General features: G+C 38.9%; 1 protein-coding gene and 1 long non-coding RNA gene across 2 annotated transcripts in view; one reads left to right on the top strand and one right to left on the bottom strand.

Annotated features, from left to right (window-relative positions):
• Positions 1–67: 67 nt before the first annotated feature.
• arhgef12b (Rho guanine nucleotide exchange factor (GEF) 12b) overlaps positions 68–25,288 on the bottom strand; it is a 51,393-nt gene continuing 26,172 nt past the window's right edge. Inside the window, exons 11-36 of the mRNA XM_026181335.1 lie at positions 24,353–24,451; positions 24,169–24,211; positions 21,715–21,820; positions 21,450–21,587; positions 21,264–21,296; positions 20,178–20,292; positions 14,994–15,045; positions 14,638–14,847; positions 14,262–14,409; positions 13,418–13,569; positions 13,169–13,315; positions 11,901–11,986; positions 11,055–11,180; positions 9,797–9,911; positions 9,567–9,667; positions 9,380–9,457; positions 9,221–9,296; positions 8,895–9,062; positions 8,152–8,239; positions 7,982–8,062; positions 7,776–7,864; positions 6,858–7,163; positions 6,439–6,657; positions 6,154–6,350; positions 4,472–4,544; positions 68–4,377 (exon numbers count right to left, since the gene is read on the bottom strand). Of these exons, the coding sequence (XP_026037120.1) occupies positions 4,364–4,377; positions 4,472–4,544; positions 6,154–6,350; positions 6,439–6,657; positions 6,858–7,163; positions 7,776–7,864; positions 7,982–8,062; positions 8,152–8,239; positions 8,895–9,062; positions 9,221–9,296; positions 9,380–9,457; positions 9,567–9,667; positions 9,797–9,911; positions 11,055–11,180; positions 11,901–11,986; positions 13,169–13,315; positions 13,418–13,569; positions 14,262–14,409; positions 14,638–14,847; positions 14,994–15,045; positions 20,178–20,292; positions 21,264–21,296; positions 21,450–21,587; positions 21,715–21,820; positions 24,169–24,211; positions 24,353–24,451 (3,060 nt within the window). The 3' untranslated portion in view covers positions 68–4,363. The remainder of the gene's footprint in view (positions 4,378–4,471; positions 4,545–6,153; positions 6,351–6,438; positions 6,658–6,857; positions 7,164–7,775; positions 7,865–7,981; positions 8,063–8,151; positions 8,240–8,894; positions 9,063–9,220; positions 9,297–9,379; positions 9,458–9,566; positions 9,668–9,796; positions 9,912–11,054; positions 11,181–11,900; positions 11,987–13,168; positions 13,316–13,417; positions 13,570–14,261; positions 14,410–14,637; positions 14,848–14,993; positions 15,046–20,177; positions 20,293–21,263; positions 21,297–21,449; positions 21,588–21,714; positions 21,821–24,168; positions 24,212–24,352; positions 24,452–25,288) is intronic.
• LOC113030165 (uncharacterized) lies at positions 9,026–9,643 on the top strand. Its single transcript, XR_003273556.1, has 3 exons — positions 9,026–9,092; positions 9,250–9,350; positions 9,581–9,643. It is a non-coding gene; the product is annotated as an uncharacterized LOC113030165 (long non-coding RNA).

The following is a 25,288-nucleotide window of genomic DNA, read 5'->3' as shown; positions in this document are numbered from 1 at the left end:
GACTGGTGCGTCCTAAACCCTGATTTATTAACCTAACAGGGAATACAAACTAAACATGTTCCATTGATGCACATGAAAACTGTTTACTCAATCAATCAGCAGTAGGGTCATTTTCACACAGACTTCTGTACAACAGGACTTCTTTTTGTAACCAGATGTACTGCCCTCTGCTGGCCATTTGAACAAAAACAAGTTTAAGGCACTTAAGCATTCGCTTCACTTTTCAGGGCAAAGTTTAGCTCTATTTTTAAGCACAGTCTGTTATCTCACTTCCCCATCAAGATCAAATAAAATTAAACAAAAATTTCCATTCATCTTTTCCTTAATTTTCACAAACAATGAGCTTCTTGTGTCATAAACATGTTAACAGAGTTAATAACAATGTAACAAAAAATATAACATTTACAATAACATTTATAAAATGGATTAATTCTCCTCTTTTTGAGCAGTTTGTGTTAAAGCATTACATGATAGCATGGTGTAAAACAAAAAGGTGCGAGTAAAAACACGAACAAAATTACTGACATGCAGTCATTGTACAATATACGCCTTTACCCTGAACGCAGTCCAAAGCAGTCATCGTTTTTGCCTGAACATATTTATCCACAAACCGGAGCCACGGCGCAGTCTTGTGGCCGGTGAATCTATTTTCAGCCCAACCTTAAAAGTGAAGCGCAGATGTCTGCGTGAATGTATTTTTATAGTTAAAAACACAGGTTGGACAAAACTGGTTTACTACGTACACTTCGGCTAGTCAACCAAGCATCAACCAACCATCTGAAGAGTTTTTTGTCCATCTGCATTTTATTTTTGAATGATTTTTGTTTGTTTTTTGATTTACTGTTTATTTGATAGAAGGATAAAACTGATGGACTGCAGACTGGAGACATTATTTTTTTGTTTTGTTTGTTTTTTGCTACATTTAAGTGCTTCCGGTTGTTTAAAATCTGTGACTGTTTAAGTCAGCTGCTATACAGCACTGCATTGCTATGAAAAAAATCATACAGAGACAATGGTAACTGGCAAGCGTATAGTAATTAAAGGAATACAGAAGATGATATTGGACATGCACATAATTAAAAAGGTTTTTTAATGCAATTTTTTCATTTTGTGAGAACAAATCAAATTATCTAGTAATTTATCTTGAGGCAATTAAACTTGTTTTCTAGTGAGATGAACAAGTTATACATTTAGTTATTGCGAGAAAATGAGCCTAGCTTTGCAGCTTTCTGTTCAAATCTTTAGTACATGGGCGTATCCAGATTGGTACGGGGTGTCACTGCCCTTCCCCACTTCAAAGAAGTTATTGTTACTTCCTGGTGTCATCGCACAATTCAGTCACACTGGAAACCTTACAATGTTCAGCGTTACTGGATGAGAGCATGGATAGGAGTGGTTCAATTCAATTCCTATACTGTTACACAGCAGTAAATAATTAAATTATACCAGTTGCAAAATTAAACATACACACTTCCCAATTTCCTGTTTGTTTGTTTGTTTGTTTGTTTTTTGTATGTTTGCCACACTTAAATATTTCAGATCATCGAACAAATTGAAATATAAGACAAAGATAACAACTAAACACAAAATTCAGTTTCTAAACAAAGTTGTTTATTATTAAGAGAGAAAACCAAATCAAAAGTGAATACCTTAAACCTATTAACTGGTTGGGCCACCCTTAGCAGCAACAACTGCAATCAAGCGTTTGCAGTAACTGGCAATGAGTCTTTTACAGAGCTGTAGAGGAATTTTAGTCCACTAATCTTTGCAGAATTCTTGTTTTTCACCCACTTATTGAGAGGCCTTTCCAGCATGAATCCACTTAAGGTCATTCCCCAGCATCTCAATTGGATTCGGGTCAGGACTTTGAATGGATGCCATTTTTGCCCAGTTTCTTTCTTATTGTTGAATCATGACCTCTGACATTAACTTAGATATGTGAAGCCTGCGGTTCTTTAATGTTGTTCACCACTGTTTTGTGGTATAATGGCTCCCACTGTGTTTCACTGGAGTCCCAAAGCCTTAGAAATGGCTTTCTTATCCCTCTCCAGACTGATAGATGTCAGTGACTTTGCTACTTAGCAGTTTCTTTAGATTGTAGCATGATGTGTTGCTTTTTGGGATCTTTTAGCCTGCGTCACTTTGTCAGACAGGTTTTATTTAAGTGATTCAACAGGTCTGTCAGTAATAAGGCCTGACTGTTTGGTGAAACTGAACTTAGCCACTTTTTCACACGCGACCAGGTAGGTTTGGAAAATTTTTCTCCCTTAATCAATGAAACCATCTTTTAAAAACAGCATTTTGTATTTACTCAGGTTATCTTTGTCTAATATAAAACTTTCTTTGATGATCTGAAACATTTAACTGTCAGAAATATGCAATGAATTATGATCCAGCAACACAGAATCATTTATTAGACTCAAAGGTCATACTACATAAGGAGTCATACTATTATGCAGAAACTTTTATTTCTTGTCTAATTGCCAACTTCTTTTGTAGGATTTATTTTACACTAAAGTCTGGATACTTGTTTTTCTGTGAAAATGGCTGTAATACAAAAAATATTTTTAACTCTTGCACACATGCATATAATTCTACTATAATATTAGTAATACTGTATTAGGGCACAGGACTGTGAATATGCTTGAAAAGTGTACCTACTGCTTTCTATGCCACTTCTTCTCACTGTATTAATTTTAATTGAATTTTTAGATTCCAGTTGGACTCATCAAGCCATGTTGTTGGTCACTCTGTGCCAGGCTGTTAAAAAAATAATTTAAAAGGTCCCTGTTGTCCTCTTATTATTACGATTAGCCCAGCTGAAGCAGCACATGTCACTTTAGTAATTCTGCCCATTTTTAACTTCATAAGTGGTCAAGATAGGCAGGGGCTATCGGGTATTCCTATAATCTTCACATAATAACAGGAAAACAAAATGCTTGTGAGATAAACCATCTTATTATCTCAAGAAATTACCCTTTAGTTTTCTTGAGACAAAAAGCTAAATCAACCTGCCATCATAAGAAACGGGGATTTTCACCTTTTTTCTTACTTAAGATGAGACGTTCATGTTAATGAATCAAATCGTAACTATAGAATGTATCCCACAGTCAGTGAGAAATTAAAACTTCTAAATCCGAGAGCATCGCAGCTGCAAAGTCAAAGTTAAACCCACATAAAGTTCAATATTAGCACTTATTTTATCAACTGAGCTAAAAGGAAGTCACACTGTTTTGTTTGCATCTGGTGTCACTTGTTAACAACCTACACATATAGTATCTAACACAATAAAAGGAAATTTACAACAAATTCATATTTAGCTTTTCTGATGCTCCAAAATCAGAATAATGAGAATCGTCTTGGTTTTCCTGAAATTATGTTAATGCAGCAAATACAAGCGTGATATACTGAGCGTAAAGTCCAGACCTGTCAAGTGTGCTAGCTTAGCTTAGCTAAGACTGAAAAGCAGGGAGGAAAACACACCTATCGCCAACTGTAAAGCCCACTGATTTTTTAATATCTTAGAATTTAAAATTAAAATAGAAAATATCCAGACAACCACTCGTCACTAGGGAACAATGTGACCGGTGTGATTGCTTTGGCCAATAGCAGACTGCCACAGCTGCCTGTAGTTTCCACGAAAGAGGCTGTTTCAAGTGAAATTCATCTTCAAAGTATCTGGTTTTTACTGCTGAGCAAGTAAGTCTATGAGTCTTTGTATAGAAATCACAGCATTAAACCTCCTTATTATATTTGTGCTTGTAATTGAAAAAATGATTCAGGGTGTAGATTTGTGAGATTCAGAGTTTTTGCTAGATATCTGATCCAAAGCAGACAATCACCTGCTTAACGTTTAATGCAAAGCTTGGCTAAAAACAGCATTAAATCCCTTCTGGGTAAATTTTATGGTGGGAGTGTTTTAACCTTCCATTTTGGCATTTTATTGGGCACTTGTATATTGACTCTATCTATTCTATTGCAGGTTTTTACACTGAGTTTTGAAGAGGAAAATCCTTCAGTACTGGTCACAGTCATAATGTCTCACTTCTTGTCTGCTGAACGTCTGTGTCGTCAGATGGTCGCTTAGCCTTTTTCCATTCATTATATCCAGTGTTTCAGATAATTTATGCAGTCAGTGATTATTATTATACTAAAAAGTGTCCATGAAAAACTCAGTGATATGTCTCTTCTGCTCCTGCTTTGTGAAAGAGTTTATAGTGGAGTAATTCAGACTGCGACGATGACACCGTCCTTTGAAGTAGGAGATCAGACATTAATCCTTCAGTGGTAAAAGGTGGAGGAAGGTGAGCACGCAGCAACATGAAACTTGGCTCTGACAGCCGAGAGAGCAGGAAGCCTTTCGTCACTGAATCCCATCTGAAAAAATACCAGAAAGAGAGTTTGAAATACAAAACATTAAATTGAGCGTGAAGCTGATGAAAGTGAGATGACCGAGAGAATTCAAACACACCGTTGTTGTCATCCGAGTCTGTGGCTGCATCGCCGTGCGTTTGTTGCAGTTCGTTGTACTTCATCTCTATGTCCTGGAAGCAGATCATCGTTACAGCACAACTGACTGTGGCCCACAGATCAGACACAGATACAGTCAAACTGACAAAATGGGCTTAAATGCAGGAGTCAAAACAGGAATTTAGAAGAAAAAAAAAAGTTATCTTAACCTCCTACGACCCAAACTCTTTCATGGCATGCATTTGTTATTTTTCTTTGCTATTTGGGTTGATTGGGACCTAAAGAATGTAAAAACAAAGAATTACCAGATTTTTGTTTTTTGTTTTTTTACCTAATTTTTGTTTTTGAGAAAAATTAGATCCACATATGAGGACATTTGTATCAAATTTTGATAGAACAGTGGCAGTATAATGTCCTCGTATGTGGATATCAGGCCCTTGTAGAGAAAAATTAAGTATTTTGGTCTAGACGTCCCAAAATGTGATGTCCACATATGTGGACGCCAGGTCCTAGGAGGTTAATGCAGAGATGGTGATTGCAATGAGACATTTTACCTGTAAATATTAAAGCACTAACCATTCAATAATTCCCAGAAAACTACATTTATATTTAAAATCAGTAGTTTATTGAATCACCTGACAATAAAAAATTATGTAATATTAATTTGCACATATGAGATTTAATTTGGATGATATTTGCTATATTCTGCATTTTTAAATGTATTGCTAAAAATTAAATTAATTCATTAATATTGTGCAACTTATTTAGGTTTTTCTGTATATATATTTTTCTGTAACTATATTCCTTGGTCCTCATCTCTTATTAACAGACCAGTGGTATGGTCCAGTTCATACCAAAGGTTATCTGAGACACTTATAATAATATGATGATTATATTGTTCATTCAGTTACATTTCGTGTCAAAGTTTTTAAGAATTTAGGAGAAGATACATATGTTAATTACAAATTAAAAATACATTTAAATTACATTACCTGGGGAAAAATCCAGATGTTTTTCTTGTGTTATGTAAAAAAGACTCAGATGCCAGTTAATGATTTGAATTTCAGAGGGTAGAAAAACAAAAGAAAATATAACTAAAGATGTGAGGAGGCAAATACATTTTTGCATAATCTTAATACAAACAGAGAACATGACTTCATTTGCTTAGAAGAGCACATCCAAATGCAAACCATCCTCCAGATAATTTTTTCAGGCTTGAATTTATGAAAGAATAAAGTCTGGTTTAGTTTAAGAGTAAGCAGGTTTTTCCATGGTTATGTACCAAATTTAAAATCTTTAAAAAACAAACCTGCATCTGGGCTTGGATCAGTAGTTTGTTTAACCTTATAACTTTTGTGTCTGCTTGTTAGGCAGCTGCTGAACATCTAATGAGTAATATATTACTTACTGCATTAAACATTTGGCCCTAATATTGCTGTTCAAGTAAAAAGAGACATTAAAAACACCCCAGCATTGCTATTAGATGGTAATTTTGTGCTTTTAGAGCAGATATATGAAAATCATCCACTGGCTACAAACAGCTGGTAGAGAAAATAGCGATCAGGTGTGTTAGGGCAACACTCCAGTAAATTTAACATCACAAAAATGACTCACTAGAGGCGAGACATCCCACCATGTTTAGGTTTTGCGAATATAGAAAGCAGACCTCAGATACTAAGGTACCTTAAGATACTGCAGATCGGCCTGTAGGAGGCGCAGGTGGGTCATGAGCTGCCGACTGAGGTTGGGGCCTCCGCCTCCCATCTGCGAGGAGGAAGACAGCAGTTTCCTCATGTCGATCCCAACATCACTTCCAACTCCGACATCATCATCAGTGCTGCTTTCCTCAGAGCCGGGGAAATCCAGGACCACAAAGCCACCTGGGTGGAGATGCAGATCAGGAGATGGTGAGATAGTTATGCAAGTATATTTTGGTCATTAATTCTTAATACTAGAGTACAGCAGTACCATTACGTTCAGCAGCCTCAGGTGGAGGCTGCAGGTGTTCTTTCTGTGAACTTTCAGACGTCTGGCTCTCATCACAGGTAGCAGAGGGCCCCTCTGGGCTCTCAGGCAAAGAAGGACTCGGCTGACTCCCACGGCCTCCACTCGGCTTGCTCTCCTCCGTTTCCTCCTCTGCTTCTCTGCTTAACATGTGTGTGAAGACTGCCTGCTTCAGCATTGCCACTGAAACAGACATCAGCGGTCATTTTCCTCATGCGAATGTCAGCATATTCTCTTTACCATTAAACATTGGTTCTCCTGGATGTTTCCAGGCTATATGAATAAAACTGAATTTATTTGAATTAAACTGAGCTTAATGATAAAAACAAACATCTCAGGGTCAAAACTATCCACAGTGCTACTGACAGGTAATCAGGACTTACGTGTCTTTAGAGCTTCTTCAGCTTTGGAGCAAGGCATGACAAAAGCATTGTGCTCTTCTTCATTTTCAAGGGCAATGCCAAGCCGCGATCCTTCCTGCAGCAGTCTCTCCGCCAGCTGCCCGTCCAGGAAGGCCTCTAGCTCCGCTTCATCCACCTCTCCATTCTGCTCCTCTTCCTCCTGCCCGTCTGTCATCGGCAGCTCCTCTTCTTCATCTTCTGATCTCAATCCATCAAAGGGGTTGAGACTCTCCGGTGGATCTTGAATGTCTGAAGTAGAGGCAGCCACTTTATCGGAGATGCTCATATCTGGGATTTAAATTAAAAAATGTGATGAAGCGTTAGAGAGAAAACCATGAACGACAACAACAACAGAATCAGACTTGCAAAGACTCCAAATCGGCTGGAGGGCATAGATTTGGGTATTTTAACTATATTTTCATAGGTTTTAAAGCTTTTCCTACTACCTCCACCATATTACACCAAAGCAATTAAATATAAGATGAACACTAACAATTAAAACACACCAAATTCCCCGTTTAGTTCATCATCTATCATAGAAAGTGTTATTTTTTACAATGGGTCCACAGGGGGGGAAAGATTTATGAACAATGAGCTACCAGAGCTTTTTTCTATAATTTTGCACATTTATTTATTTGTGCTGACAGATTTCATTAATTTACTACAGCAGCACTTTTTTATTACATACAAAGACTGAGCTGTATTGTTGAAATTGAACTTGTGTGTGTAGTTAAACATCAGTGGAGTTACGTTGGTTCGGCCCACTTAAGATCAAAGTGGGCTGCATGTGACCCATGATGTAAAATTATTTTGACATCTCTGATTTAATATATCACTTGAAAAAGCCATAAATTAATCTATCCGTCAGTACTTTTGGTACTGACAAACACATATAGATACCTGCAGAACGGATACTTTCACTCGGCGTCTCATCTTTGCTCAGTTTAGGCATCCCATTGTTGATGATATTAATAGCATCCTGCTCCGCACTGAAACACATTTACATTGTAAACAGTGAATTAAAAAACAACAACAACAAAAAAACAACAACACGCACACTCAAACAACAATACCAGTGACAATGTCTGCAGCATTAGCAGACTCACTCAGACTGAGGTGGAGGCGTGTCCCTCCTGTGGGGTTTGGCCTTCATGGCTTCGGCACACTGTGTGATTAGATGTTGCCACCTGGAGCAACAGAGGTGACACAGCTGGATGAAACAGACTAAAAGTGACCAGATGAAGGTGCATGAGCATTGTTTTGGTGCGACACTCACGTTCTCTGATCGAACACCGTCTGAGCCGTCAGCTCGTAGATCTGAGCCCCGTTTTCGGACATGGACAGAACAAAGAAAGACTTGTTGTCTGACGAAGAGAAAATTTCAAACAAGGATTGGTCCACATGACACAAAAGCTACATTTACATTCAAAATAGAGTGTGTACATAGAAAAATATACAGAAACTAATGTCACTGACATGAAAAAACAAAGAAACTTGTGAGGTTAAGTTAAAAGCTAAGGTTAGCATGCTAAGTCCTCAGTTAGGATCTCACAGTAAAACTGTCATTCCTACAATGGCTGAGGAAATTTGGCATGCCAACCAAAATCTTCTGCATCTTCGACACAACTGAGAACATAACACTACCTCTGTGTGTTTATGGGGGTAAAAAACAAAAAAAAGGTTCTAAACTTATTTCAGTGAGCTAAATACTGGTTTAGCTAAATGCTAATCTAAGCTAAGCTAAATGTTGAGCTAAATGATGGTTTAGCTCACAGGGGAGACCAGGCGACCTATTGTATTGTTTGAATCCACACTGAGGGATTTACTGCACGTCTTCCCCTGGTCTTTTTTTCTCCCAAAGCTTTCCTGTCTCCTGACACCCTTCCTGATACAACCCCTAATGGGATCTGTGACTCCTTCAACCAGGGATGCGTTGCTTGTTAGGAGTAAACCACTGCACTATGGAGATGCTCAGTGTGGTCGAACCTGAAAGCATTTCCACTTGTCTGCGGTTCTTACCAGTTGCGACAGGTCGAACCAAGACCGTGTTGAGTTTGATGATGGGGCTGAAGGTGTGCTTGGTGTCGACGACACTGGCCATGTTTTTGCCATGAAACTTTAGGACCAGGCGCTCATCCTGTTTCTGCAGCAAGACCATGATGTCCTCCAGGAGGAGTGTGTACAGCTCTGAAAGGAAAACACTAGTGGTATAAAACTGTATGTGTATCTGACAAGTTCTGTCTCATTTTGGATGCAAAAATAAACCTGAAGAAGTATTTAATCTACAAAAATGTCTGATATTATAGTCTTTTTAATCGTATTGTCATATACTGATGTGTACACACCAATTGTCTTTTCCTTATTGACTTTCCAGGAGAGAGGACCCTCATGAACCATCTTCCTCTTAGTGAGGTCCAGATTCTGCAAACACAACACATGGCAGAACTTCATAAACAATCCAGAGTAAATATCAAGGTAAACAGAGATTAAAACAAGTTTGTTACCTTCAGCTCCAGGATCACAGGGTTTTCACTCTGTTTCAGAGACGAGAAGTCTAACCTTCTCTGATACTCCTCGAGCCGCTGTTAAGACACAACATAAATCATAAAATACCCTTCCAAATCTCAGCCTGTATGAATCTGCACATATCTTTAAATAAAATGATTAAATAGATGATTCTAATGTGTGTACCTGTTTGTTTTCAGCCTCTTTCACAGCTTGGTTGACATGGTTGAGGATCTTTTTACAACAGTCTCCAGCTCTCTTCACCTTTTTCCTTTCCTCAATGTCCTCTACAAGAACAAAAAACCAACATAGCCAACAGTTCTTGATGATTAAACTAAAATTAATTGTTCCCCCTCAATGAAAAGGGTAATCGGTTTCCAGAATCTGTACTAAAATGTATAAAATCTTATTTATACCTGTGTACTTGGCAATGTTATCCAGCAGGAGCGGGTATTTGGTCACTCTCTGCATTTCTACAGGGATGATGTCTTTGAGCTGCAGCCTGCGACACAAACGGTTGCTCTGAGCTTCCTGAAGAATGACAACAAGGAAGAGAAGAGCAAGGAATGAGGAAGGTCAACAACAAAAAACCTCTGTAACAGATATTATATGAGACAATAAAACAAAATCTGAAATATTCGAGCTTATGGGATATTGCAATGTTCTACTTTAAGCCCCAAAATGCAGACATTTGTTATACAAAATAGAAACAAAAGAAAACATGGTTCAGACAAAAGATAGATGAAATCTTTAACGAATAATAATACAACAAATTCAATCAAAGTCCTAAAATTTAGATAAAAAAAATAAAAGAAAGGGGGGGGGGGGGGGGCCCATTGCACCAACATTCCTCTAATTATGAAGTGTGTATTGTCACTTCTACCCTTATGTTACATTTACTGGGTAACTTAAAAGTTCTTTAAGCTGCAAAAAGCCACTTGGTACAAGGGTCCTAAGTAAGCATGTACTCATGAAGCATCTCCAATAAACTGAATGTAAGTCACTCATATGGAGCCAACTGTGCCACCGTTCTTATCCATTCTCCATACGGAGATGGATACTTACTCATCCTGTGTCTCTGTGTAGGTTCTCAGTCATCCAGGGCAAAGTTACCTAAGGAGTTCAGAAAGAAAACCACTGGACATCTTTAATTTTGCTGTCCCACACCCTTTTTCACACCTTGAGCTGGGGCACATGATCAGTAGTGGACTCTCCACCGTTTGGTCTTAGAACTGAAGAAACTTCTTGGATGAGAGAAATGTCTTCAAAAAACTTTAAAAATCCAGTTGCTTTTCTTTCCAAACTCCTTAGATTTTTGAATAGACCGATACAATTTGGGTCAAATTAGGCAAGTTCTTGTTCTTCCCCTCTCTAGAAGCCTCGTGTGACTGATCTAGAGCCTTAGCTCCTACACTGTCCCTACACCCAAAGCCAGTCGTGAGGGGGAGTACCTGCACTCCCCTAGCCTTGTTCGGGTCTCTTCCTGCTATAAAGCGAGCTCATTGGAGAATGTCGGCTCATTGGATATTTTTCTATAATGATGCGAGCTTACAATTGTTGTGAACTGGCACACTAACTAAAACTTAATCGAATGTTCTTCTGCCTGCCAATATCTGTCTCATCCAAAGTCACTTTCCTCCTGGTGGTAGACTACAGTGGGAGTCTTGCACCCACCTGCATGAACAAGTTGAATTTCTGGTCCTTCTTCTGCCTCGTCTTGATGAGCTCCAGTGCAGACGGCTGGTTACTGCAGAAGGTTGCCACTGCTCTCTTTAACTTTTGCTCTTCCTCCCCACTGAACTGGATGCGAGTGCACAGAGAAAGCATAAAATGCTTAAATATTACCAGCTTACGTGCTAAGAGTGCATGATGTACTTGATGATTTCTACTGTAACAACTCTGAAAAATATTTTTTAAAAAAAACAACAACACAGAGAACCTGCAGCCATGCCAGCAGAAGTTATCTACTTACACATTGACGCTTTTAGATATAAATAAAGAAGCAAGGCCTGCCAGATAATTCAGGCAAAGAACTTGCACTCATTTCCTCTGCCTTATGACACCTCCACCATCACAGCATCCACCCGTAAGTCCGCTCAGACATTAACTGACCATTTCTAGATATCTACACATAACATATTAGAGGGAAGTGATGAGGTAGACACTAAACTACTGCCTCAACCACTGGTACTGGAACACGTACCTTTATCGTGTTAGCAGGATAATATTTCACTATCAAGACTAAACACAAAGGCTGAGGCTGATAGGAATGTTTTAGGTTTGCTGGTATTTATTTACTAAACCCAAATTGTTGCCCAAATTTTGATTTTGACCTGATGGCGATGCTGTGGGAAAAGACACATGGACCTCAAAAGTCTTTAAGATAATGTAATGTGGGGATTGTGAAGACCTCTTTACCATTTATCTAGTCTGGGCAGAAGGTGAAATATGACTAAAAATACAAATAAACCCCGTTTCTGTTTTCAGTCCTCTCTCACAGATACTAGAAGCCAGCCTTACCCATCCCAGGAGATCATCTCCGATCTGACCGATCACAGACGTCTCGTTCCTCTTCCTGATTGCAGTCATTTGTTCTGTTATAGAAACTGGAGCACAGCGAGAAGATTTTATTTAATTTTTTTAAACATCCAAAAATACTCACCAGCTAGCTCAGTTTGGTGATGACTCACATATTTCTCAATCATTAATTGATTAGCAACATAACATTTACAAAATTAAAGTTTTTACCCCATTTCCAAAACAGTTGGAACGCTGCATAAAAAGTAAATAAAAACAGAATGCAGCGATTTGCAAATCTCATAAACTCATCTTTTATTCACACTAGAACACAGAGAACATATAAAAATCTTAAAACTGAGACTTTTTAGTATTTTATAAAAAATAATTTTAAAAAAAGCTCATTTTGAATTTGATGGCAGCAACACAAACCAGGGACAGGGGCAACAAACGGCTCGAAAAGTAAGTAAGTAGTGAAAAGAAGTTTCAGTTCCTCAGTGCAAACTCACCAAAGGCCAAACAAAAAGTCCAGCAGCAGGTCTCCTCAGCTGTTAAAAGAAGAGGGGATGCGACGCAGCAGTAAACACGGCCCTGTCCTGACTTTTTTGAGACTTATTGCTACCATCAAATAAAAACGAGCTAATATTTTTCATAAAGTAGTCAAACGTCTCAAAATGAAGAAACAAAATCTGTAATTGTTCCATTCAGTTTTTATTTTTTGGGATTGGGATTGAAATTTAAAACCACGCCCTCTTGTTATAGCTCCCACTCTGGACCATCTCCTCTCCCTGTGACTGTTTTCCTGAATCAGTTCATGTTAAGGGCTTAAGAGGGAAAATGCATGGCTGTGAACACTAATGATGTGTCATGACTATGTCAGCACACGTGCTTAACCTACAAGGGACCATGGACAGTCATTTACTATGACGCCAGCTTTATATTTGTGTGTGTCACTGTGAAATTTCCGAGTTTTTTTTTTTTACATGATCTGGCCCATTGGCAGCGTGACAAGGACAAAGTGTGTGCTGTAAGTGTTTTTATAACATTATAAACTTTTACTTTATTGTAACATCCAGTAACTTTCAGTCACTTCCCTGTAATGATTTTTCATTGGACCATGAAATGACCAAAATCCAAAAATCAATCAATTAGAATATATGAAAATCTGCCGTAGATGAAGGAAACAGTATGTGTCTCATTAACACAATTACAGCCACGCCCCTACTCAGTCATGTGTGAAATGTGTTACCGTGCAGCTAATTGATTGTTACCATGAAGCTGAAGGATTTCCTCCAGGTTGATAAAGATGTGTTTTATGTCTTCTGGTGGAAGGATGCCGTCCCTGTTCAGCCTCTGGCAGAAAACACAGTCCAGCACCTTCAGCATCCTCAAGTGTGCACGCTCAGTGTAGAACAGCTCTAAAGAGCGAACGGACAAATGCATGCATGTGGCTAAAATTAGCACAGATTTCTTTTCTTTTTTTAATCATTTTGGAAAAATGTGTAATATTGGCGATTTACCATTGATGACTTCCTGCCGGTTGATCTCTTGTTGCGTTAAGCTCATCAGGACGCCTCGAGGGACCAGTCCCTGCCAGATCAGAGGATCTTCTTCACACTCAGCCTCTCCGCCTTGGTCATCTTCACTCTGGATGTCACCCGGTACCTCCATCCTAAAGAGACAAAGAGAGACTGGCTATCATAAAGATAAATGTGGCATTAGAAAGGGAAACAGTTACTGCATTTAAATTTTTATTTAACTCAATAAACTATTTAAAAAGTATCAGTATCATTAGGATATTTTGACAAAATTCCCAACCCACCTTTCTAATAGATGGTTTGTCCCGTGACAACCATGACCATAAAGTGAAAACAAACAAGACCCCAATATGTTGATTCATAGGTTAAATTTTTTAAAAATAATAACAACTCTTTGGTTATTTATATCCAATATAAGCAAAAACTCTTTGAAAATGGATACAACTTTTATTTGGCTGCGGCAGAGGGTCGCCCTCCCTGAGCCTGGTTCTGTCGGAGGTTTCTTCCTGTTAAAAGGGAGTTTTTCCTTCCCACTGTCGCCAAAGTGCTTGCTCATATGGGGTCATATGATTGTTGGATTTTTCTCTGTGTGTATAATTGTAGGGTCTACCTTACAATATAAAGCATCTTGAGGCGACTGATGTTGTGATTTGGCGCTGTATAAATAAAATTGAATTGAATTGAATTTGGTTTTCTTTCTTTGCTTTCAAATTGTACATTCGTATGCTGTTACTTCCTTTAAATCCAGAAATTTCCTTTACAGTGGCACACAGCCCAAAAATGTTTTTAAAAACAGACTTAAAGCTGCATCCCCAACTTCAACTACCTGAAGGCCTCCTGATCTTCATCCCGATGCTCCACTGTGGAGGGGCTGAAGTCAAACTGAGTGCCGGTTGGACCGGAGACGCCGTCGTGGTTGTCAGCAGACTGCACACTGTCGCCTGGTCTGGGCTGCATGCAGAACGGAGAGACATCTGTAGAATAAAGGAGAGAAGATGAAACAATTATGACTCGAATGGAGCTTTAATTTGAACAAATTCAACAGTATCCGTATTCTGCAGGGATATTTAGTAGATGTTACTGAAACTAGAGATAGTGTCTGAGTGACTCTGTGTTCATCCCACATGTAATGGAAGATTGAGGCAATTAAATAAAAGAAAATTATCAAAATTTAATAACGAACAAAAACTGGAATATCTTACTGGATTCTGACTCTTGTCCGCCTGCCTCTGAGACCTGAGTGGTGGGGGAGCTGTGTGTAGGGAGGGTGGTGGCAGGCAATAATTGGGTATCTGATCCATCGCGGATCCGTCCAGGACTTGTGGCGGACTGGTCTGATGGTTCAGAGATGCCAAGAGGCGACTGAGGAAGCTTTGGCGGACGCTGCTTGATCTGGTCCACAGCTTTCACGACTGTGCAGAAACCCATGAGCATGAAGTATCACACACTACATTGATAACGTTATTGTATGTACACCCTCAATTATACACAGATACAACTCTTTATGCAATAAGCCAGCAAATACCTCATGGTTAAAATATATATTTCTTCTTCTCACCTGGGGTGGGGTCCACTCTGCTCGGACGCCGAGGGGGGCGGATGTTGGGAAACTGATGGAAATAGTTATAGGTTACACATTGGAGTAAATGATTCTCGGTTCTGAAGTTCACTTAAATGTCAGTCACATGTCACCTGTGTGGAAAAACTACTGTTGCCTGTCCCAGCACAGCCTTGAAGGGAGGTTCTCATACATTCAGTGGCCAGAATACACAGGGAAGCAAGCTGAACATACTGGGAGTAACTCAGATGAGAGGTGTTTCCATGCTAAACGCACTGGAAAGGCTAATTAGCACAGACAGGAGGAGTAAGTTATGAGGTGCCGTAAGGGACATTATTACTGAAACGCTCTCACACACACTACTGAAATTTTAGCTCTCACACACACTACTGAAACGCTCTCACACACACTACTGAAACGCTCTCACACACACTACTGAAACGCTCTCACACACACTACTGAAACGCTCTCACACACACTACTGAAATTTTAGCTCTCACACACACTACTGAAACGCTCTCACACACACTACTGAAACGCTCTCACACACACTACTGAAACGCTCTCACACACACAACTGAAATTTTAGCTCTCACACACACTACTGAAACGCTCTCACACACACTACTGAAACGCTCTCACACACTACTGAAACGCTCTCACACACACTACTGAAATTTTAGCTCTCACACACACTACTGAAACGCTCTCACACACACTACTGAAATTTTAGCTCTCACACACACTACTGAAACGCTCTCACACACACTACTGAAACGCTCTCACACACACTACTGAAACGCTCTCACACACACTACTGAAATTTTAGCTCTCACACACACTACTGAAATTTTAGCTCTCACACACACAACTGAAACGCTCTCACACACACTACTGAAATTTTAGCTCTCACGCACACTACTGAAACGCTCTCACACACACAACTGAAACGCTCTCACACACACTACTGAAACGCTCTCACACACACCACTGAAACCAGAGGCATTTCTGCTGAACAGGAAGTTGTTTCCTGACAAGGAAACTGATGGAAAAAGTGGTATATTTCAAAACACTACAAGGATTTCTACTCAGCAACCTGCTAGTACAGCAGTCCCCAACCTTTTTTGCGCCACGTAAACAATATAAAAATAAAAAAACGATACATACCATGAAAACCATAAATAGAAATGTGTTCGAATTTTTGTGGAGGAATAAAACCCATTACATAGAAAGATCTCAGCTTGTGAAGGGATACAATAAAGGTGGTATCAAAACTCCAGAATTGGAATTTATGGTTGGCACCCTTAGAATTAAATGGTTAAAATCTTGTCTGTCACAGCCAGACTCTACTTAGCTCCACATCCCATGATTCTTGTTTAATAAAATAGTATACAGGATTAGAATTTATTCGAAATGTGATTTTGCGGCAAATAAAATCCCCATAAAGATATCAAACTTTATAAAACAGACGTTGCATTTTTGGGAAAATGAGATTTACCCACAACTTCTCCCCATAATTCAACCTTATGGAATAATAGGGTAATAACACTTAATCAAAAATCAATTTTCAAGAGTGACTGGTTTGAACAAAAATATTATATTCATAACAGATTTGTTGGATGATAACGGTGTCATTCTAAGTTACACAGACTTTTCAGAAAAATATTGTCTAAACTGTTCTCAAAGAGAATATAACAAATTTTGTGAACTGGTCCCACTGCCTCTGCTTCATTTGATTAAAATTTTTATGATATACAATAATTTCTCATCAGTGCTCCCAAATTTATTGCTAGGGCAATGTCAGCTGTTTGATAAAAATGCAATAAGAAATTTGTTAGTAGTTTCTTCAAAGACAAAATATTTCATAGTTACAACAGAATGGTTACATGGCATGGTTCTAATTTAGTTATTTCATATACACTGGATAAAGCATACTAAAAATTTATGAAATAGCCTATTCTACCTAAAGTTAAAGAAACACACTTTAAACAAAACTAATACTGTGGCAGAATTTCTAAAAAAAGAGATTTGGCTTTGAGGTGGATCAGTGTTCTTTTTGTACTGATGAAAATGAAACCCTAGAACATCTTTTTTTTCCCTATGCCCTATCAGACAATGTATTTGGTGCAACTTAAAAAATTGGATTTCCCTAAATATTAATGATGTGCCACTGTTTGAATTACATCATAATTTTTTTATATGGATCATCTAGCATTGGATGTCTCAGACATTATTAACATCATCATACTTTTGAGTAAATATCATATCCATTGTGCTAAATGGAGGAACGCTAAGCCTTCTCTCCCTGGTTTTATTGATGATTTTAAGATATTTTTCTTTGCTAAAAAAAGACAAAAAGCACATATGCCAAAAAAATAACCAGGATAATGCACGTCTCCCGCTATTCTAAATTTTGACTTATGCTGAGGCTAATATATTGTTAAGTAATGCAGCTGTCTCACTAAGGTCCAGAATCGATTTGTTCCATGATTCGATTCAATTCAATTCGATTTGATTATGGGGAATTTTGACAGTCAGAAATATTATAATTCAGATCAGTACATTTACATATTTTTGTATTTAAAAAAAGGAAGCTGACACACGCAAGACTTTATCAAAGGTGTGAGCATCACAGCAGATGCCTTTGTGTCAAAGTAGCTGAAGATAAAACACATAAAAACATGAAGGTGGTTTTCCTGGCCTGGGATTTTATAAAAAATATTCTGCAGTACATCAAAAACGAAAGAAAACCATTAATCAACATATGAACGTTACCTCTGACGTTACAGCGGTTTTATTAGAGACACGGCTAACGTTTTGCATTTTGCATAATTTAAAAAAGTTTAAATTTATTCAGTATTGAACGGCAGAAATTAGGTTTTCTTTTCGGAAGTATGTAAAATGAAAAAAAAAAAAAACAGCGGCCGACTGCGCTGTAAACAACAGTAGACTTGTGCATAACAAGCAAGCGAATAATACAGAAAACAGATTTTTAGATGGGAAACTGTTCTTGAAGTACAGAGAGAGAGAAAGAGAGAGAGAGGGCTGTGCATGACGTGCGATTTTATCGTGGTGGAAGCAAAACAGTGAGGGAATTCATGACGATGTTTATGTGAAGCGCAGTTTGGATCTTCTTTTGCTGCTGGTTCAGTCAATATTGTTTGGAGAGAGATCAAACTAACAGCTTTAGAATCGGCGCAAAAACGGCGTGAAAACAAAGCGCGGACCTGCCGACAGATCAGAGTCAGCGAGCTGTCGGCTTTCAGCCCCGACCGTGTCCGTGCTGTCGGGTGAGACAGGCGACATCTCACTGATTCTGATCCGCGGGTCCGCGCTGTGTGTTTACGTCTTTGTGCAGAAGCCGTGTACCTGCTCTCATTTACTGTCTTAGCTGTTTGGTGGTTGTTGAAATTTTGTGAGGTTTCACCAGAGATTCTGGCATTTCGGGTAAAATAAATTTATATTAAATAATCGATTCAGGATTTTAATGAATCGATTTCACGTTATCCAAGCCAGAATCGATTTTAATCAATACATTGATTATAAAAACCCACCCCTAACTAACAGGTTGCTGAGTAGACATCTGTGTAGTGGTTTGTTTGAAATCTAACACTTTTTCCTTCAGTTTCCTTGTCAAGAATTAACTTCCTGTTTAACTGAAATGCCTTCCTGTTCAACTGAAATGCCTTCCTGTTCAACTGAAATGCCTTCCTGTTTAACTGAAATGCCTTCCTGTTCAACTGAAATGCCTTCCTGTTTAACTGAAATGCCTTCCTGTTCAACTGAAATGCCTTCCTGTTTAACTGAAATGCCTTCCTGTTTAACTGAAACACCTTCCTGTTTAACTGAAATGACTTGGTTTTTCAGTAGTGTGTGTGAGAGCGTTTCAGTAGTGTGTGTGAGAGCTAAAATTTCAGTAGTGTGTGTGAGAGCGTTTCAGTTGTGTGTGTGAGAGCGTTTCAGTAGTGTGTGTGAGAGCATTTCAGTAGTGTGTGTGAGAGCTAAAATTTCAGTAGTGTGTGTGAGAGCTAAAATTTCAGTAGTGTGTGTGAGAGCGTTTCAGTTGTGTGTGTGAGAGCGTTTCAGTTGTGTGTGTGAGAGCGTTTCAGTTGTGTGTGTGAGAGCTAAAATTTCAGTAGTGTGTGTGAGAGCGTTTCAGTAGTGTGTGTGAGAGCGTTTCAGTAGTGTGTGTGAGAGCGTTTCAGTAGTGTGTGTGAGAGCGTTTCAGTAGTGTGTGTGAGAGCTAAAATTTCAGTAGTGTGTGTGAGAGCGTTTCAGTAGTGTGTGTGAGAGCGTTTCAGTAGTGTGTGTGAGAGCTAAAATTTCAGTAGTGTGTGTGAGAGCGTTTCAGTAGTGTGTGTGAGAGCGTTTCAGTAGTGTGTGTGAGAGCGTTTCAGTAGTGTGTGTGAGAGCTAAAATTTCAGTAGTGTGTGTGAGAGCTAAAATTTCAGTAGTGTGTGTGAGAGCGTTTCAGTAGTGTGTGTGAGAGCGTTTCAGTAGTGTGTGTGAGAGCGTTTCAGTAGTGTGTGTGAGAGCTAAAATTTCAGTAGTGTGTGTGAGAGCGTTTCAGTAATAATGTCCCTTACGGCACCTCATAGTAAGTGGCTCCTAGCTTTCTCTTTGTCTCTGTGCTGCATGTGCTTAAGGTCTCACACCCTGACGTTGCCTTTGTTTATTTGACTCTGCTCTTAGTTGTGGAAGATCAATAAACTGCACTACAGTAAACTCAAAAAACGATCTACTTCAGAGGATGTTCGAGTGTTTTTTAACTTTTAATTCGAATCTAAAATGCTGAATCCAAAAGTGACCAGCCAGACAAAGTTTATTATTATTATTGTTTATTATATTGTTTATTATTTTCACCTTCCTCTCACCCACTTCTCAGACTTCATATTTTTCTCATGAAAAAACAAAACAAAACAAATCAAAACATGTTTATCTAGGAACTATTTTTTTTAAAGACAACAAAGTAAATCTCAAAAAAGGTTTTTAAGGCTAATAAAGAACATCGATGATAATTGATAAGTCAGTGACTTCCCATAGATCCATCCATCCATTGAACCATGCACTTAACTACTTACTCATTAGTGGAATTGTATAATGATTGCATTATTCTGTATAGGTTACTGTGTGTGTGTGTGCGTGTGTGTGTGCGTGTGTGTGTGTGTGTGTGTGTGTGCGCACCTTAATCCTGGGGAGGAAAGTGATGCGAGCACGTTTGTGTTCGAGGCCTCGATGCTCCTTCACTTTCACTCCGAGGTGCTTCATGTAGGTGAGAATCACATACTGCATTGTTTGCCTGCAATAAGAGACACACAATGTGTAGCAGTGTAACACAGAACACGTGCTGCTGATTTTCTCATCTATCCAGCATCTATGCAATGATCACAGTATTAATAACAGACGGACGTTCTTTCAGACAGACCATCTCTTACAAAGAAAGAAATATCCATCATATTATTGCAATAAACAAAAGAAATACCGGTGGACCAGTGGATCTATAGTATCAATTTTAAACTCCTATGTTGCCTCGTTCACAAGCTTATGTGTCTACGCCACCTGTTTGCATGTCTGCAGGGCGGACGACAGTATCTCGTCAGTCTTTTACAGCTGAGCAGTAAAAACACACGTCTTTTTCTCCCAACACTGATGACTGGAAAACCATTTACCAGTCATCAGTGTTGGGGGAGGGGGGGCCTACATAAAACAACAAACAACGGTTTTATAGTGTGTTGCAATGTAAAGCTGTGGTGTGATGGGTGCAGTACAAGATGTCACCACTGGGGGCAAGAGATTCCGCATTTGGGTCTCTTGCATGGTGTATCAGAGCTTTATGACTGTCTTATTCTTTCCCATGTGCAAGATTTCTTTTCCCCACCCACCCTTTATTTTTTAAGAACGTCCAACAAGATCATTCAGGGGAAGTTAATGAATGATGTTGAGCCGATGGAGACGTGGCATCAGAGGCATCAGTACAACTTTCATTTTCGAGCAATGAAATTTGCCCTGATGTCAAAATATTTGTGAGTAAAGCACCTCTATGATTAATTTTATCTTACATGTGACAGACTTATTTATTTGTTCAAAGATATAAAACTGTGCTCACACAGACTTTGTTTGAGATATTCTGTCTTAACATTTAGTCACAGATGGGACAATGATTTATAAATATCATAACAGAACAGAAACTATAAAACTTCCCGAAAATCATTCACACTGAGTATCCTGCAGCTGCCTGATGATATAAAATATAAAACTCCCTCCTCTTACCACTTCTCCTCTTCTGAGCTCTGTGATGTCAACCTGCAAAATCACACACACACACACAATCACATGATGCACGTCTGTGTGGGTGTTTTTTTTTGTTTGTTTAAAAAAAAAAAATAAAATACAATCAGAAAGGAGCATAGGGGTTGAAAATACACATCTAGGTGTCTTTGTGGCTCAGAGACTTACAGGATATCCTCTATCTTGAAGAGGATGTGTTCAGCACAGGAGCATTCTTTCTCCAAGGCCTGCTGGTCTCTTCCTGGCTCAGAGTCCAACTTACAGAGCTCGTCTTCGGCCAGCGTCAGACCCATGCTGCGCTTCTGTCTGCACACCGAGCGCATGTACATAGAGAAATATTACTTTACACAGACATGTATCAGATATCTGCCAGGAAAATATTCAGGTTAAACATTCATTATAAGAATAAATTTAACAGCTGAATGACAGCTACCTGAAGTCTTCCAGGTTCTTGTGCAGGTCTGGTAACAGCGCGTCCTGTAACGTCTGAATGTACTGTTTACACAGGCTGTCTGGGATCAAGTCCAGCCTTCGCTTCTCTGTCTCACACACACACACACACACACACACACACACACACACACACACACACACACACACACACACACACACACACACACACACACACACACACACACACACACACACACACACACACACACACACACACACAGAGAAAATATTCAAACCCAAAGCATCCAATTCACAAATTAAATGGGAAAAAAAAAACATTTATAATTTATTAAAGGAATCAGGTTTAAACCCTAATATGACGGGTCGCGTATGTGATACACATGTTCTTTGTTTCTGCTGTCGTAGAGCCTGTTTTCAGCCACTGCAATCGATGATATCAGAACGGTAGCCAATACTGTCAAATACCCCAAGTTATTAGAATTGATTTATTTTCTCTGAAGCTTTCAAACATATTTCATTTACGAGTGGGAGTGTGAGACTGACACACAGATTGGTGCGATGTCAGTAGTGATGAGGATGTTGTACCAGTTTCTTGTTGTGAAGAGTGAGCTGAGCGGTCGATCTACGTTCCTACCCTCACCTACAGCCACAAACTGTGGGCACAGTGAATAAATGAGTTATTTCAGGTGGGTTGGGCATCTGCATCCTGGATGCCTCCTAGGTAAGGTTATCTGGCCCAAGACACGCTGGAAAGATTACATGTCTCAGCTGTCATGGGAACACCTCTGTACCACTCTGACAAAGCTGGAGGAAGTGGATGGGGAAAAGCCAGTCTGGACGTCTCTGCTTAGACTGCTACCCCTGCGACTAACACCCAGATACAACGAATATCTTACACACTACATAAGATATAACAGTAATAAATTGCATGATATTTATCCATATTTACCAGTCAATCATGCTCATGCTCAGTTTACCTTTTTCATTTCTCAAGGTTTCATGAATTTGCATGAAATTGGAGTTTCTTAATCTCTCTCACTCACACACAAACACTTTCCTGAAAATAATAATAATAATTTTGTGGTCTTAGTTTTTGTGTATAATAAACTCTTTGTTAAACTGCTTCAAGCATCAGTTTGCTTATTAGGCCCCAAGCAGCAGAGGTGGACAGTGTAATTCATTAAGCTTGTTGTCTTCTGACTACATCTTCTACTTCCAAACTCCGGCACAAAAAAAGTGGAGTTCAGATTTTAACTTTTCAAAGCGACATGCACAGTATGTGTGAAGTAAAATCTTTGTTTTACAAGAAAAATGTTCGCCCCCACCACCACCTAAACACCCTCCGCCCGCACAAACACATCCTCCAGCCACACACACCCATATTTTGTTTTCAAACTCCATTGAGGTTTATTTCACACCTCAATCAATTAGTAAACAAATAAGCAAATACAAGTAAACTGCAATAAATTACAGGTAGTAATAAAATAATCTCCAAACTCTTTTACGCTGTGTCCACACTTAAACGGGTATTTTTGAAAACGCAGCTGTTTCTATGCGTTCGGACCTTTCGTCCACACGTAAACGGCGTTTCGAATCACCGAAAACTGAGATTTTTTTTTTAAAACGCCATTTTTTGCGTTTCCGTGTGGACGAGGAATACAGAGTTCGTCACGCAGCGTCAAAGGTATGTGTCTTTTTTCACGTCACGCTGTGTGCCACGTTATTGTTTACGTGAGATGAATTGCAGAATGGCAGATAGAGACAAAATACTGTTAATCTTCAGGTTTTACACGCTTACATATACACACGCAGTTACTGTCCCTCCATTTAGAAAGGCAGAGGCGTCACGGTGTGATTATTTTATGTGTAGTTTCCTGTGTAATAATATTCAACATTGCTATCAATACATTTCTCAAAAAAATGCCTCTCTGTGCAAAAAAACATAAACAACTGTGGGATACTGTTTGTGTGTGGTTTGAACTGGGGAAACAAATCGTGGCAGGATCAGCCTTATATTATTTGGATCCCACTGTAACTTTACTGTATAAAGGGCTAACATCTCCAAAATGTCAGGAGTAGTTAGTCATTACAAGTAGTGTTTGTGAACTAAAAATCAAGAATGTGGGATACTGTTTGTCCGTGTTTGTCGAGCGCATGCTCCCGACGCAATGGAAACTAATTCTGTTACAGAGACCTACCTCGGCACTTGTGCAGGTGAAGCCAAAGGGAAGATATGATTCACCATATTTTCTAGTCTTTGGCTTAGAATGAAGTTGGTTTGGAAACATAATTGGCGATGCTTCAGCTCCTGCTTTGCGTTTGTGTGAGAGCCTCGTCAAAAACCTGTCAATTATGCTAGCAGTGTCCAAGCCTTCTTTTTTCTTTTTTTTTTCTTTTCATACCGCGCTCCCCCCTGCAATGGGGCCCCACACTTTGGGAGCCTCTGTTTTAGAGGATTCCTCTAATGCCTTACCTAGCTCAGCCGAAACGGTCTCTGGCACCGGCACTTTAAGATTCTAGATAAGACAACAGAAGGAGAGTTAAGAATCCCATCAACACAGGAACACTATTTTATTTTATTTTTTTTAAAACAAAAACAGGAAAATTGTCACAAAGAACAGACACTGACTGAGAAAGAATCTAATAGACCAACTTACTGCAGTTCGATCCATGAATAGCGTGTGTAATTCAATAAAGAAGCGTCGACTTTCTTTGGAGTTGGTTTGCTTGTACATATCAGCGTAGAGGTAACACAGCTAACCATAGGGGGAAAATACAGTTAGTCCTTTCTATTAGGTTCTATTAGTCCATGTTTGCATAGCTTCTTATTTCATGAATTGCATTACTTATTCAAACCATGAACAAAATACAACATCGTGAGAAAACTGTCTCTTTAGGTCAACAGCGGTGTTCCACAGGGCTCAATCCTTGGCCCACTTTCATTTATGACAAAGTAGAACTTGGCAACCCTTTTTTAGGTCCCTGAGTTTTATATTCATACATGATACTGAGACTGCTTTACACACTAAATTATGTTCATATTGAACTCGTATAATCAAAGAAATGGTTTATCTTATATTACATTAGTCTGCAAGATTTTCCTTCTTGCCAATAGTTTCACAGCTCAATAGTTAACACATTTCTGCAAGGTTTATTACTTTTCTATAATGTCTGTGTAAACTGCATTCACATGTTTTATGCTTTTAAGACATAAAACAACAAAAGCATTCTTCTACCAAGTGTTGCCTCTTTATACTGCTAAATAGCCAGCTCCATTGTTGTCGATAAACTTTGAAAAACACATTAATGAGCCACACTGTTGCACTGTGTGACATGTTCCTTTGTTATGATGAAAAAGGCTCTTTGTAGTTTATTTTTAGTCAGTTCACTTTCCTGCTTCTGTAAAGACTCACGATAGGACTGAATGTGTATTTATCATACCAACAGTGCATGGTTACAGTTGTTTTTAAGATTTACATCTTCAGTAGGAGCGGCTGGGGTTGTGATCACCAATGTTTTGTCACAGATGCTAGGCCCATTTTATATATAGTTTATATATAGAGTATGTGGTTGTGAATCATGAACGCAGTGTG

This window comes from Astatotilapia calliptera, chromosome 10 (assembly GCF_900246225.1).
Source record: "Astatotilapia calliptera chromosome 10, fAstCal1.2, whole genome shotgun sequence".
NCBI lineage: Eukaryota > Metazoa > Chordata > Actinopteri > Cichliformes > Cichlidae > Astatotilapia > Astatotilapia calliptera.
This window is presented reverse-complemented; position numbering and strand designations above follow the sequence as displayed.